Genomic DNA, 14,483 nt, shown 5'->3' on the forward strand with positions numbered 1-14,483 from the left:
CTGCAGCGATGACAGGACCCAAAGCCAGGCCAGCACCTTCCGCCCAGGTGCCCGGCCAGCCTGGTGCGGGACTCGCCGCGGCACCGCCGCCTCCCCCGGCCGGGCCCGGCAGGGCTGGAGCCGCCTCCTGACGTCGGGAACCTGCGGCGCGGGGGCGGAGCGGGGCGGGCGCCGGGAGCGGCCCGCGGGGCAGGCAGAGCCGGCTGGCGGGGCGCGGTGCCCGGCTGCCACCGCGCCGAGGGCCGCAGCAGGTAGGACGGACGGACGGACGGACGGACTGCCGGGGGCCGGGGGGCCGGCACACAAAGGGCTCTGCCGGCGGCTCCCGGCTCCCCTTCCCGGGCGCTTTGTCGGGGCCGCGGTGTGTGGGGCCGCTCGCGTGTCGTGACACGGGCGCGGCAGCGCGGAGCGGCGGCTCCCGGAGCGGCGGGGAGGCGGCGGGGGCCGTGCGGGCTGTGCCCGGTCCCCGCGGAGGGCACTCATCCCCACCTGAGCGCCCCGCGGCCGCTGAGGCTGCTGAGGCGGCGGTCGGGCCGGGGAGCGCCGCGCAGTCCGGGGAAAATGGAGATCTCCTTCCCCCGGTGCGCTTAGGAATGCAGCTGGGAGCCCGGGAGGTGGGTGAGGGGAAGGCGAGAGCCTGGCGTGTGCCGTGAATCCTCCTTCCTTCAGCCAGGCAGGGGAAAATGGGATGTTGTGGGAGAGGCAGGCGGAGAGGCCGCAGGAGCAGCGACAACAAATAGGTGTGGCCGGGAGAGCGCCCGGTGAGTGCCGCACGCCGGTCAGCGCTGCCGCCCCTCCGCCCGCTGGGCACCGAGCCCCGCTGGGAATCAACCGCAGCCTGGGCTTCCTGACCTGGGGTCGCAGAGCGGTTCGGTGTTTGGACCAGCCGTGCAGCGGGGGAGGAAGGAAGGAAGGATTTGTGGGCTCCCAACTTAAATCAGTGTGGAAGTGGGATGAGCAATGGGGAGGTTGGTCTCCTCCCTCCTAGCGCTGGTGTAAGCGCTCCTGGGAATGCACTGAGAAAGGTTAGAGGAGCCACGTTATGTCACCTCGGTGATGTGCTGGTCCACATCTCTGGTGATGGGGAAGGCTCAAGCCGTGTAGCGCTGTGGTAGTGGTTCTGGAAAATGTTCTGGAAATGTTCCGGAAAGGAGATCTTTTTTGTTTTCTCCTTTTTCCCCTCCACCATATTTCATCATTTCATTCATTGGATTCAGCTGGAGCCTTCAATTTTTTAAACAATCCTTTCTGCAGATCCTTAGTCTTACTTTGCCATGGGAATATTTCCAGGTCTGCAGAGCTCCTACACATGGGCAGCAGGTCCTGGCAGACACTTCACAACAACTGCTTGTTGTCACCAGAGATTTAAGATAGGAGCACAAGTGCATGACATGAGGCAGCGTTGGGTCCCACGGTAGAGGGAAATTTGGGAATGGCAGCTACACACTCTTGTACTTGCACACTTCATTAATAGCTAACTGTGTCTTGTGGGTTTTTTTGTGTTTAGGATGTATAAAGGTTAAGTGCCAAGCGCCAAAATGAGCGTGACTTCGTGGTTCTTGGTGAGCAGCACTGGCATTCGCCATCGGCTCCCTCGGGAGATGATATTTGTTGGGAGAGATGACTGTGAACTGATGCTCCAGGTAACACGGCTTTTTTTTTTGGTAATTATTTCTTCTGAAGATGCAGTAAATGTGTATGTAATGCTGGGGATCTGTAGAGATGTTTGATGCTTTCAAGTGACACCTTTTAAAAGGAACTTCCTCTTTTTATCCTGAGTCTGTGTTTCCCCTGAAGACTTCATGTTTGTGACAGCACAAGTGAGGTTTTCAAATTGCCATGTCATCAGATGGATAGGATCTGTAGTGGTGGGAGATTAATCAAATAGATTAACTGTCTTGATGCTACTAGAAGCAGTAAACAAAGACATTCCATTCTGTCCTGATCTGTGATTATGCTGCTGGCTTTTTTAGCTTTTAACACATGTGCTGTTTGCATGTGATTTGAATGCAGGCAGGGCTTTTTGTTTACCTGTTTTTCCCTTTAAGTTTGATTAAATTATTTATGCTGGTATTTCTCAGGTGTTTTTGTCATGGTAGAAAATGCTGATGTTTAGCAGAGGAAATCTGTTTTGGTAGGCTGAGTAGGCTGGTGACCTCTTCCCAAAGTAATTTGTGTTACTTGGGCAAACTTTGAGCTTCTATTAGTACTTTCCATACCAGCGTGTGTCTCTGCTGGACCTAATCCAGCATGTCTGAAGTGTTGACTGTGGTCTGATGTTTGACAGCATAATGTAGTAGATGTCACTCCAGACGAATGGGGTTGGAATCTTGCAAAGAGCTTTTGACAGGAGCAGTTTAGCTCAGGAATTCGTAGAAGCTCAGAATTGAATTAGTGATTCTGCTAAACCCATGCCATGAGTACTTAAGTGCACAAAAAATGTTCTATTGCACCTGTCCATCCCCCTTTTGCCCCTTTGTGAAGGTGGCAAATGTTCCTGTTGGTGGCAAAATTAGGAAGCTGCCTGCACAATGGAGACTCCCTCCTCATAATTTCCACTGCTGACCTGGTCACAGGTATGTCCTAAATGCTGTGCTGATGTAGGAGGCTGTGTTTGTAGTTGCTGCAGGGATTTTGTATGATATGTCAGTAGGAGGCCTGTTTAGAGAGGTGGAAGTGCTTGTAGAGGTGTAGTTGAAGGGCAAGGTGCTCTCTAGCTGTAACAAAGTGTCAGTGCCCACAAGAGGAGAGCTTGCAGTGTTTGTCCTGCTCTGCATGCTGGCAATGACTGGCACAGCTGTGTTGCAGTGGTAGAGCTGGGACTCCTGTTCCACAGCAGATCATCTGTTTGGGTTCTCCCATGAATCACACTATCTCTTATTTCATGTTTCTACATGTCTGGCTGCTGAGACATGTAAAGGTGAGACATTAAAAATGTCCTGATATTTGCTGTACGTCTGCATTTAGGTGTCAGGAACCTGATTGGCATCTTCTCTCATTACTTGGAGGGAGAAAACACACAGTGGCCCTGGTTTCCAGAAATGGTCTTTGTTTGTGGCTGCCCATCTTAATATCTCATGAAGAAACTTGAGGGCTGTTGTGCATTTTTCTTACTGTTAGCTTTCAGTACTCTGCCAGTCATGTCTAAAGCTGTGCACTCTAAAATAAAAGTACCCAAATACCTGTTATGCTTAAAATGCACAGCTTGTTTCTCTGGTTGCTTATGGGGTTAACTGGATGTCGTGGATTGTGAGGCACTCCATACCAACCAGAGTATTTCATGTTTCTTTGCAAGCCTGAGCTGGCTTGTCAGTGTTGCTTGTGGAGTACCCAACCTTGTGAAGGCTCTTTGTTTGCCATGCACTTTTCTACAAGGTAAATGAATTGAGATTTCTAGAGGAGCCAGGAATATCTGTGAAATGGTTGTATCTGGGGGCTCGTAGGTGGTGGGTGGTATTAAAAGAGGTTTTCATTATTTCACCAGAGTGAAGGCTCTGGATTGTCTATAAAAGCCAGCAGCTTGTGTTCATGGGGTGAGCTACATGTGACCCTTTATAAACATATATTAACATTTTATTACATTAAAAACATTTATTACTGGTCTGCTATCTCCAGTAATAAAGCTTTTTCTAGGCTCACATGTAAGGTCTTGTTTTGAACAGCACAGCACATTCTTTTCCTAGCCATTTGTTTATGAAGATGTTTTCCAGAGCTACCTGGGGCTCCAAATGAGATGTTTGTAGTAAGACTGAGTGCAGAAGAGAAACTGTGAGCAGAGAGACTTCATATCCAAGCAGAATTGTATGTGAGCAGATGGAGGATGAGATCTAAAAATAGACTTTTTCCCTACTGTGACTGTCCATGTCACAAAATCGTTGTGCAGACTGGCACAATCATTTGTCTTGGGGGAAGCTTAAGAAGCAGGGCAGTTATCAGAGCAGATGGACAGAGCTCTCGTGGCAGTTGTTTGCACCTTGTAGTATTTCTGTGGTACTAACCCTGAAACTATATATTCACTGCATGGTTATTTTCTATATATATTTCAAGATACTGGCATTTAATCCTTTAAAGTGCACAGCTGGGAACAGACTGGCAGTGACTGGGTGACCTGGTCAGTGTTTTTTCATCTCTAAGGCTGCTACTGCTTATTGATTTCATAGTGATATGGTTTGTGCTCCCCTGTTCAGTCCACGTGTAACACGGTGCTCAAACACACGGCACAGAGATAAACCTTGTCCGGGAGACCTGCAGTCTTGCCTTTCTCATTTTACTATTTTAGGAGTGTCTTGTATATTGATATTTTCTTGGAATGGACTGTCTCAAGGTATCAGATCTCTAAACAGCAAAAAAGGATGGATTTGTCACCAAGCAATTAAGCTTTAGTTTTGTCTGGTTTTCTTATTTCATAATACAAGTAGTGGATTTGCTTTCTGATTAACAAAGAGGTGAAGAAACCAAAGTCTTTAATCTTAAAGTAGGTCTGATAGTGGGGAAACATAATCTACCTTGATATCTTCTATACCTACTAAGAGGATTAGAAATATTGTAAATGTTTTTGCAGCTCTCTAAAGCTTCTAGTACAAGTAAATGCGAGATTTAAGTTGGGTTTGAATGTTAATGCATGGGTGAAAATGCCATGAAGTGGAGCTGTAGCTTGGCATGCAGTGTTGCTGCCAGAGCCAAGAGCTCAATTCTGCCCTTTTTCTAAGAAAAATGCTTTATTTCTTCAACAGCTTTGCTGCTTCCTTCAGGTAACAGTGAACAAACTGCAGGAGTGTGGAAGTCTGGACCTTCACTAACTTGCACTGCTGTGGGTTTTTAATGTGAAACTCGGGGGTGGTAGGAAGCAATAGTCTGAAAAGATCTACTTTTTTAAAATAAAAACTAAAAGAATTTTGGGACCATCCTGAAGAAAATAATTTTTCCTTCCCCCAACGTCCTTCTTTTGGGAAATGCAGCTGCCATTTTTATCAGCTTTGATAACTTGCTTACTGTGATGGGTACTCAGGCGACAAACATTTTGCAAACTCAAAAATTTCGCTTAACCATTAAAACATTCCCTGCTGCTCCTAAACAAAACATTTTTTTGCATTTTTGCTAAATGTAAATATTTACAGAATGGAAAGCAGTGTCATGATTTCCCTGGTTTTGTTTGAGAGGGATGTTTACTGGAAAATTTGACAAATAGAAATATTTAACCAGTGCTCCCCTGATTATTTCCCTCACTTTAGAGTGATGCTCTGGGCATGTGAGTTTTTACATGAGTGTGAGTAGGTGCAGGCAGCATGATGCTTTCTTTTTTATGCCTTTATCCTAGATGCCTTTTGAGACAGCCTGACATTTCCTATCAGGAGACACTGTTTGCAATTGCTTATAACTCTGCTAAACTTTGTAGGTGTTTGGGATGAGAGTTTATTTTCCAGGCATCTGTTTTATGCAGTGTGTTCTGGATGCAATAATTTATCTCCCTTCTTTGGTCTTTGCTGTGAGCAACTCTAAGAAAAATGCTTTTTTCTTCAGGTCAATTATTTAAAAGTATATTTAGCCTGTTCTTTGAAGTTCTGGCATTGTAGTAGAGCTGGGTCAGTGAAGATTTTCAAGAGTGAATGACTAGGTTGGAGGTGGTGGGTTTTGGTTTTTTTTGCCCACACTGAGCGGCTTTGACTAAGTTCCAAACCTTTGAATAAAATCTGGAGTTTGAATGTGGTCAGCAGGGATGTATTTGATAGTATTCCCTTAAGTGATTTCATCTGGGAGTGAGGCTGGCAAGGGGATGGAGTGGAGAAGTGTCACAGGCTGGGCAAAGAGGAACTGGGTGCAGGTATCCACAGGGCTGGGGTGTAGATGTAACAGCAGCTGTGCTGGATTAAATCAGGGTACAACTAACCTGGCATCCTGACCCAGTGGTCAAAGCAGCTGTCAAGGAAAGCTGTTCAAGCTAAGAGTGCAATGATACTTCCAGAATGCTTGTTCAACCTCTTCACCTGTGTTTCAGGAAGCCACAGGTCAGATCTTTGCATGTAGCAGTTGGATTTCTACTCTATAGAGCTTCACCAAGTGATGAAGATTTGGCCAAGTGAAGAAGTACAACGAGTACAAGTGAGGATTCTGTTAGTGCAGAGTGAGAGGAGGAGCAGCAGGATGTGGAGAAGTGGAGAGGGTGGTGCACGCAGGGCAGAAGCCTCTCAGTGTGGGCAAAACGGGCATTACAGGATGTGGCTGCTGAGCAGCATCACCCTTAGGCCTGAGATGGGTCAAGACTTGCTATTTATTATTCTGGTGTCAGAAGAGAGCTGTGAAAGCTCCTAGCCAAGCATCTGTCACTGGTCCAGATGGGACCATTGCTGCTTATGATACCAATTAGTCAGTTCAAGTGCTAAGGCCTTGTGAGCTGGATATACGAGTTCATTGTGGTGAATCACACAAAAGTAACAATACTGTGTTTCCATCTTTTTAGCTTGCTTTGTTAAAAAGACAGGGAATTACAAGCATTCTAGGCACGGAAGGAGTATTCTTATGGCTGCTAAGTCAAGTGTTTATAACTGCAGAGCAGTTAGAACACACTGGTGTGAAGGCTGCCTGTGTAATCCTGCCTCTGCCCCTGTGTACATAGGCATGAAGATGCAATCTGTTATTGTGCTGTTCCCGGGTATTTTTCCCCGCAGGATCTGTTCTGTGTCTGGTATGCAGGGTGCACGGCATGCTCCACAAATAATAGAGTGCAAAGATGAACCCTGCCTGTGTGTGACATCTGGTCAAATTAAGGTTTCATTGACCTGATGTATCCTGCCTTCCTTGGGCCATACTTGATAATACCATGTCTCTCCTGTGTAGTTTAGTTAGTGCATACATAAACGAGTGTGAATGGGTGTGGTTGTCTGGTACAGTGTTATGCTGGGAAGAAGCAGATGGTGAGAACTTGGTAGATGATCTTTTTCCTGGTCCTTCTAGGTGGCTTCGCTACAGTGCAGAAATTGTATCCCTCCATTGCTCATGTATTTCCAGCACTGGGAGCTCCCAGAAGAAGCCATGAGGAGTCTCTGCTGGTTGTTGTGTCTGGACCTCCTTCCCCATGGCAGTGTAGGGTGGAAGGGGGAAGCTGTAGTCAGGATGGGGAGATGCCCTACCTGTGCCGTTTTGCTGCAATTATCCAGAGGGTGTGAACAAGCACCTAAGTTAGTCCCTGGGTTTGCCAAGAGTAATTCATTAGGTGTTACAAAGGAAGTAAGTGTCTTACAGAAGGGAATGGATCTAGCCTTGGGAAGGTGCTGCTTTTTGACAGGTAGTGTTTCCAGGTGCTGGGACAGCAGCTGTGGGAGGAAGGATGCACATCCTGTATTTCCAGGCCTAGAGTTGTTTTTTTGGCTCTTCCTTGTCCCATTGTGTTCTGTTAATGTGCAGTTGATGGGAGGAGGTTATGATGCCTAATGGCATATGGGTGTAGGAGGCTGGAGGCATATCAAGACTGGCAGACCTGGGAGGGGAGTTCATTGCTGGAGGCAGGGTAGGGAGAGAGGTGATGCTGGCACTGAGGGCAGGTGGTTATTAGGGTTGAGAGGGGTTCATGCAGCTGGCAAGGTGCTGGAAGCCTGGACTGCCAAGAGAGGGTTTGTCCCACTCTGGAGTGGACAGAGAAAAAAGGGAGATGTATCTTCCTTGTATGAGATCCTGATCCAGGCATTAGCAGCTCAGCTGCACTATAAAAATTCAGGCTTGTGTCCCACCTTAAATTATGCTTTTCCATTCCTCCTGGGTGGCCATGTAAAACAAAGGAAAAGCCAGTGCATCTGTGGGCAGCGTGCTCCCTGCCTGTGGTCAGGATCTGACCCTGGGTCACTTGAACCAGTTCACTTTGGGGATGGGGAACCAGCGAGCAAAAACCCATTTTACCCCAAAATAATGGGTTAAGTTTTTATGGGAATCATGCCAGCTTCCAAATCCCTTTGCCAAGCTGTGGGGATTACAGTTTCATTTTCCTGGGGGATTTCTCTCTTTTGTTCAGTGCCTTATTTTTTGCTTGAATACTCAGGCCCTGCTTCAGCCACAGATCTGCTAAGCCCATGATTTTGGCTGCAGCAGAGCTGAGGGCAGGAGCCTCTGCAGCCTGGGAGCTGTAAAGAGAGTCCAGCCCCAGGATGAGGTGGCTGCACTTGCTGAAGAGATTTATCTGCTCAGGTAGAGTCATTGGAAGCTGGCAGCACCTGCCCCTGGGAGCCATCAGGCTGCCACAGGGGTGACACACTTGCAGCCAGCCTGGGGCAGGATGGAGCATTCACTGATATTCTGGAAAAGTACTGGAGGGGCCAGTGCACACAACGCTGTGAGATGCTTTGTGGTGAAAGAGGAGGACCCATCTGTGACCCAACACCCCTCCTGAAAGAGGTGTTCACATCTGTCATTAAATGTTATCCAGCATATGTTTACTTTTGAGGAGCAAAATTCACATTTCAGGCCAGAATGCCTGTAAACAGGTTTTTGTTGTTATTGCTGTTGTTTTGTTGGGTCTTTTGTTTTTGTTGTTGTTGGGTTTTTTGTTTGTTTGTTTGTTTGGGTTTTTTTTTTTTGTTTTTTGTTTTTTTTTTTTAATTTGGTTTTGTCTGTCTCTGTTCTAAAGTGGGACACCAGCAGAGGTTTATATTTCCTTACTGGGACACTTGTGCAGAGCACAGTACTGGCAGAAATGTAACCTGTTCACTATGGAAAGTATTTGAGCAACTGTTTTATTGCATGCTGCCACCAGAACGCTGCAGTTATTTTGTGCCAGAAGTGCACAGCAGACTGCAGTGAGGAACAGGGAAACTGCTCATGTTTGTTTATTTTATCTCCAGTGCCACGATGCCTCGCGGCACTGGCAGGGCTGAGGTCCAAATCTCAGCCCCAACCGGTAGGTTTTCACCCATGGTAATTCTCCTGAGGAAAAAAGTAGCATCTGTATCTGCACAGACAGCTGAGCTGTGTCTGCTCCCTGGCCCTGTGGGGAAACACAGGCTGTCTGGCTGTCTTTCTCCTCCTGCCTTCCTAAGCAGGTCTTTTTGCCTTGTGGATTTTGTTTGGCATCTCTGCAGCTCATATTTTCATCCTGAGATCCCTGTTCTCTGGATCAGACCCTTCCCCAAACACAAAGCTGTAGGGTGTGCACAGCACACGTAGCCACAGTGTGATTTGTGCCTCTATGGAGATTCTGCAAGCTTTTGAAGCTGATTTTGCTGATTTGATGATGTGTGCAGTTTTGAGAATCACAAGTGAGCTGCCTGGTTGCATGGCTGATTGGAAACTGGTGATCCAAGGTGTTGGTACCACTGTGGGACTGGCAGACCCCCAGGTACCATTCCTGTGTTTTGTACCATCTGCTTAACATGTTCATGGAAGAAGGAAGAGCTATATATAAAGAACCTCCTTCCTCAGTTATATGCTGTGTGTGCATTTTGTCTACTAGGTATTTAAAACATGATGCATGGTAGATTGTATGACAGAAAAGCAACACAACCTTATATTAGGAAGTGATTTGAATGTCTGGAAATTCCAGCCCTGGATGAGGGCTGAGTGTAGTAACAAATCAGTGCCCATGTTTTCCCTGCAGAGGAGTGTAAATACTCTTAATCAGAAAAGCACACGTGTTTTCCTGAGAGTTGTTTTCATTTGAGAACAGGTCCAGTGCTGGGATATGGTGAAAATGCTATGTGCTTCCTTCATTTCCAGCCTCTTGGAATGTAGCCTTATTTCTTGCTTGAAGATCACCAGTGCTTAAGAGGATGATACCTCCCTTCTTTCTTTTCCCCTTCTCAACCTCCCCTGAGGTGCTCCAGCTCTGGTTTGGTTGTTTGGATCTCTTACCCATAGCTCAGGACTGCTTCTCACCCCATCATAAGTGCTTTTGCTTTTGACATCTGGATATAGGTAATTGAGGTTTCTTAGTAACACTTTATTGGAAATTCTGTTGTTTTGTTTGGTTATTTTTTTGGACCCCTATGTCTACTCGTGACGGATCAGTCTTGCCTTTGGTTGTGGAGGTCATGGCTGATCATTAAGCAAGACTCAGTATTTGGTGCACGTGTGCATTTAGGTTAGAAGTCCTCTTATGTTGGTGACTCAGTCAACTTAATTGCAGTTTTTCAATTTAGAAATGCCTAAAATCTTTCCAGTGAAGTTGCAGGTGGCTGGGAGCTCTGCACCCATGGGCAGCTCTGTAATGTGTTGACTCAGGCTTCTTAAATCACTTTCTGTGATTCAGCAGGTCACTCCTTAGAAACCACTGGCCTGCTGGGCTGAAGTGACTATCCCTGGGCTCTCAGCTGTTACCAGCATGGAAACTGGTTAGTCTCCTCTTGGGAAGTGGGATTAAGGGAGCCTGCTCCTCTCTGCAAGAGACAAAAGCACCATCAGCTGCTGAGTTGCTGCTGGCACTGCACACAAGAGCAGTTTATGTTAAATGTGACTGATGTTGAAATAAACCACACCTCAGTTCTCAAGTAAGAGTGACCTTTGGCAAGTCTGCATCAAAATAAATAAGGTGTGATTTTAGTTACTTTAAGTTGAGTTTCCTTGGAGACAGGCCCCTAGGAACTCCTGCTGCCAGTTCCTGTAATGTTTGCTGGCTTAACGTAAACAAAACTAAGAAAATTCCTCTCTTCTCCACAAAAGCATGAAATTTCACAGAAGTGCAATATGCATAACAGTTTGCCTTGTTCCTGATGTGCTCTTAAAGAGATGCTGAGAGGTTGGAGGAAGACTGTGGGTCAGATTTTGCATGTTGTTTTGACTCTTTTTGCCATAGGCTTTCTTGAACACAGCTGAAACTTCCTTGGAAAACAGGCATAAATTGGTTCCTTTGGTGACCTCTTTCTGCATTTATGGAGGGGAATATCATGTTGCAGGAATACATGTCTGCTCCCCTGAGATGACCCCCATCTGACTGGGGACCCCTGAGTGGCTGAAGTCAGCTGTTGTAGAACACAGCAGACCAAGGGCTGTGCTCAGTTACATCAGGGTCAGATGCAGGGCAAATTGAATTTTTTGGAGACAGCTGGTTCCCAGAAATAAACTTCTTTTAAAGTGACCTGTGATACATTTAAAATCAGATACCAGATCTGTCCCAATTTTTTGTCTGGGTTAACTTTTTGGTCTGGAAACCTTTCTGCCCTTGGAAGGGAGATAAATGGTTTGTTCTGCCTTTAGAATCTGTTAATCTTTAAATGAGCCTCCATGATGTGCTGTAAAAAGCTAAAGCAAACACTGCTGCAGCAGTTTATCAGCATTCCCTTGTATCTCATTGGGAACAGTGGCATCCACAGTTTTGAGTAGCAGAGGGATCACGGGGAAGACAGATCATGTCTGTGCTGTGCAGGGTTTGCATGGTTGCCTGTGCATGGTTGTCTTTGACTCTGGTGCCATGAAGCACAGCACATAAATGCCCATGGACAGGGAGAGGGGATGGTCATCCCCCTCTGCTGTGTAGGTGAGGTGTGGTGATCCCTCCAGGAGCCCTGTCCATACAGTGCTCAAACAGCCAGACTGCTGTGGGGACAGGCTCTGGGCTCACATCCTCCAAAGGGTGTGAGGGACCATGTGACAGATCAGGAACAACCCCAGCTTGTGTAGCATCAGCTGCTGTGGTACCTGAGGCTGTGCCTGGAGACACTCCTGTCCTCAGGGCCATGTGCTGAGGTGCAGGGCCTGGGCAGTGTCCCTCAGCTGTGCTCACCTGGACCATCCTTACCTTGCACTGCACACGCCTGCCACAGCCACTTGGGTCACTGAAAATGGACTGAGGAGCTGCATCTGGTGTGGATAACAGGAGAGAGAAGCACTGCCTTCACTGCAAATGCTTAAGATGTGCCCTGCCTTGAGGTCAGGGCTCAGACAGCAAGTGTGGGGATGGCATGGGGGTGAGGGGTTTGTGTGTGCCCCTCCTGGGAGGGCTTTGCTCTGTGTTGCTTCTCCTGTTTAGTGCTCAGCATAGCAGGAGGCACAGGTGGGCTGTCCCCAGCCATGGTTTCTCTGTCTGTTCCACCTCTGTTTGTGTCTTTGTGGGGTGATTGCTGTCTGAGCAGCATCAGTTGGGCAGCAAAGCATGAAGTGCTTCCTTGGAAGTCCAGCAGCATGTGGATAACTGTATTAGTGAGGGAGCTGGAGGCATGGGGTCACTTGCCCCTGTCCTCACTGCCTCTGCTTGGGGTGACATGTCATGAATAGTGTGAGGGATGTTGCAAGGTGGAAGGGTAATCTTCTGGCCAGATAGTGCTTGCTTCATATTGGTACTTCAAGGTTATTCTGGAGGATGTGTCTCCTGGGCTGATGGGTGCTCTGCAGGGGAAGGAGACGCCATTTCTCAGGTGTTGTGGTACTTCCCATGTGCTTGATATTGGTAGGGCCAGAAGAAATTTCTGCAAATAGTAGCAGTTTGTGTGAAAAAAGCCTCTTTTCACCAAGGAATTGCCTGAAACAATCTTTGCCTCTGCATGCTTGCAAGAAGCCAGATAATGGCTTGCTGAGAGCGGTGCTGTGGAAACCAGTGTGTCTATACTTGGCAAAAGGAAAGGACTTTCAGCAAGAACTTGTTGGTTGGTGCCCAGGAGGATGAGGATTAGCTGACTTGGAGCCTGGCTGGTCTCCCTGCTCTCCCCTCCCCTGGCCTGAGGTACCAGGGAGGTCTCAGTGCTGTGTGTACATGCTGATGGAGAGACTGCTTCCAGTGTCTGCCTGAGGTCAACTGCAGCAAAGATTCAAGTTACGAGAGGCAGCAGGTCTAAAAACAGACAGTCTGGTGTCTTTATAGATGTAACACACCATATTTCAAAATTATTCATAGATCTTGTCCTAGCACTTCTTTCAGAAGTCTGACATGATGCCTGCTCAAGCGTCACACTGTTTTGAAGATAAGGTGCATTACTTGTGCATTGTGACAAAGCCAGTGGCACCAGATCACTGTTAAGTTCAGTGTACTCAAACCCAGTTTACAGTTTAAATTTTCTTGGAGTTGCTTTCTTTCTCATTCCAGGTTTACTAACCTCTAGTTTGGAACACATCCTAAAATTTAAATCAATTCCAGGACATAATCCTGGGAACAGTATAAATTTTTGGGAACAAGTTTGGTTTGTAACTCAAGAAAATGATTTTTTTTCTCTTTGAAAAATAGGAAGAAATGATCCCAAGTAGGAGCATCCCTAGTGTTGAGGCCATTGGCCTCAGCAGTTGAAAAATGGAGATCTTCTAGCTCATGCTGGCTCAGATCCTGGCCCCCAGGCTTTCAGTTTGACTGATTTTGTTCAGTGTGTGTTGATATAATTTATTGAAATTGTGGCATAGTCTTGACAGCCTTCAGCGATTTTTTAAAAACTTTTTATTTTCCCTTCTCCATGAAAAAAAAAAAAAAAAGCGTATTGTCTTCAAACTCTGCAACCAACCATGGAAGCATTTACTGCTTATCCTTCCATTATTTATAGCAGTAAATAGTATTTAATCCTCCCTGCTTTCCCCTTCTGTCCCCCTAGCCCCATGAAGGCAGTTTAATGTCTCAGTGTTGCTCTGATGACCAGTGTCTCTGTGCCTGATGCTCGTTCTGTGCTTCCATTGCCAGTCCCGCAGTGTGGATAAGCAGCACGCTGTCATCAACTATGACAAGGACAAGGATGAGCACTGGGTGAAGGATCTCGGCAGCTTAAACGGGGTGAGTACCAAACCTCCAGCTGGCAGGGGTGGCCTGGTGCTGTGCTGAGTCTGCAAGCACTCATGTGCTCGCTGAATCCTGCTCTCAGACCCTTTTGGGTCACTGCAGCTGTTGGCACGAGTTAAGCCAAACATGCATCATTATTTGCAAGGCCTGAGGTGGAGGTTGTGTAGCATCTCGTCTTGGGAGGGGAAAGCTTTGGTGAATATTGTATTGCTTTTTCCCTCTCTGCTGGTATCCTTGCAGAACGCTTCAGGGCTCACAAAATTAGAAAGCCTCTTGCAAAAGGGGAAGAATTAAATTCAGTTGCATGTTGGGGATGTTAACTTTAAACTGGTGGAGATTCTGGAGCAGCTGTTCAGCATGAGCAGGGTGACCTTTTGGTGGTTTCATTGTCAGTGCATGGAGTGATTTATGGGGTGATGAGAAATTTAATTTCATTGGGGAGAAACTACTTAAAACCACCTCTTTTTTTTAATAATAAAAATTGCTTTTTTGCCTGCCTTGAGCCTGCTTTGCATGAAAACTGAGGAATACTGTGAGCACAGAAGAAGGAACTGAGCCTGACTGAATTTTAACCTTTGCTCTGCTTCAACTTATGCAGTGGTGTTAGACACCTGAATTCCATGATACTTAAATACACCACTGTTGTTAAAAATGTCCAAATGTCGTAGCATGCCTCTGTTTTGGTAGTTTTTTCATACAAGTGGAGCTGTTCCTCTGCTGGAGCAGGCCTAAGCTAGATTCACCTAATTGTCTTCCCAGTGGGGGTTTTACTGCAGCCATTGTTTCATTGTTTTGGACATAGAAGCCCTCC

The 14,483-nt window shown here is 46.8% G+C and overlaps 1 protein-coding gene across 3 annotated transcripts in view; it reads left to right on the plus strand.

The window, feature by feature from the left end:
* Positions 1-219: 219 nt before the first annotated feature.
* CEP170B (centrosomal protein 170B) overlaps positions 220-14,483 on the plus strand; it is a 58,274-nt gene continuing 44,010 nt past the window's right edge. For all 3 annotated transcript variants that reach the window (XM_066551287.1, XM_066551288.1, XM_066551289.1), the window contains exons 1-3: positions 220-251; positions 1,508-1,643; positions 13,577-13,666. In XM_066551287.1, the coding sequence (XP_066407384.1) occupies positions 1,539-1,643; positions 13,577-13,666 (195 nt within the window). In that variant the 5' untranslated portion in view covers positions 220-251; positions 1,508-1,538. The remainder of the gene's footprint in view (positions 252-1,507; positions 1,644-13,576; positions 13,667-14,483) is intronic.

This window comes from Molothrus aeneus, chromosome 6 (genome assembly GCF_037042795.1).
Source record: "Molothrus aeneus isolate 106 chromosome 6, BPBGC_Maene_1.0, whole genome shotgun sequence".
NCBI lineage: Eukaryota > Metazoa > Chordata > Aves > Passeriformes > Icteridae > Molothrus > Molothrus aeneus.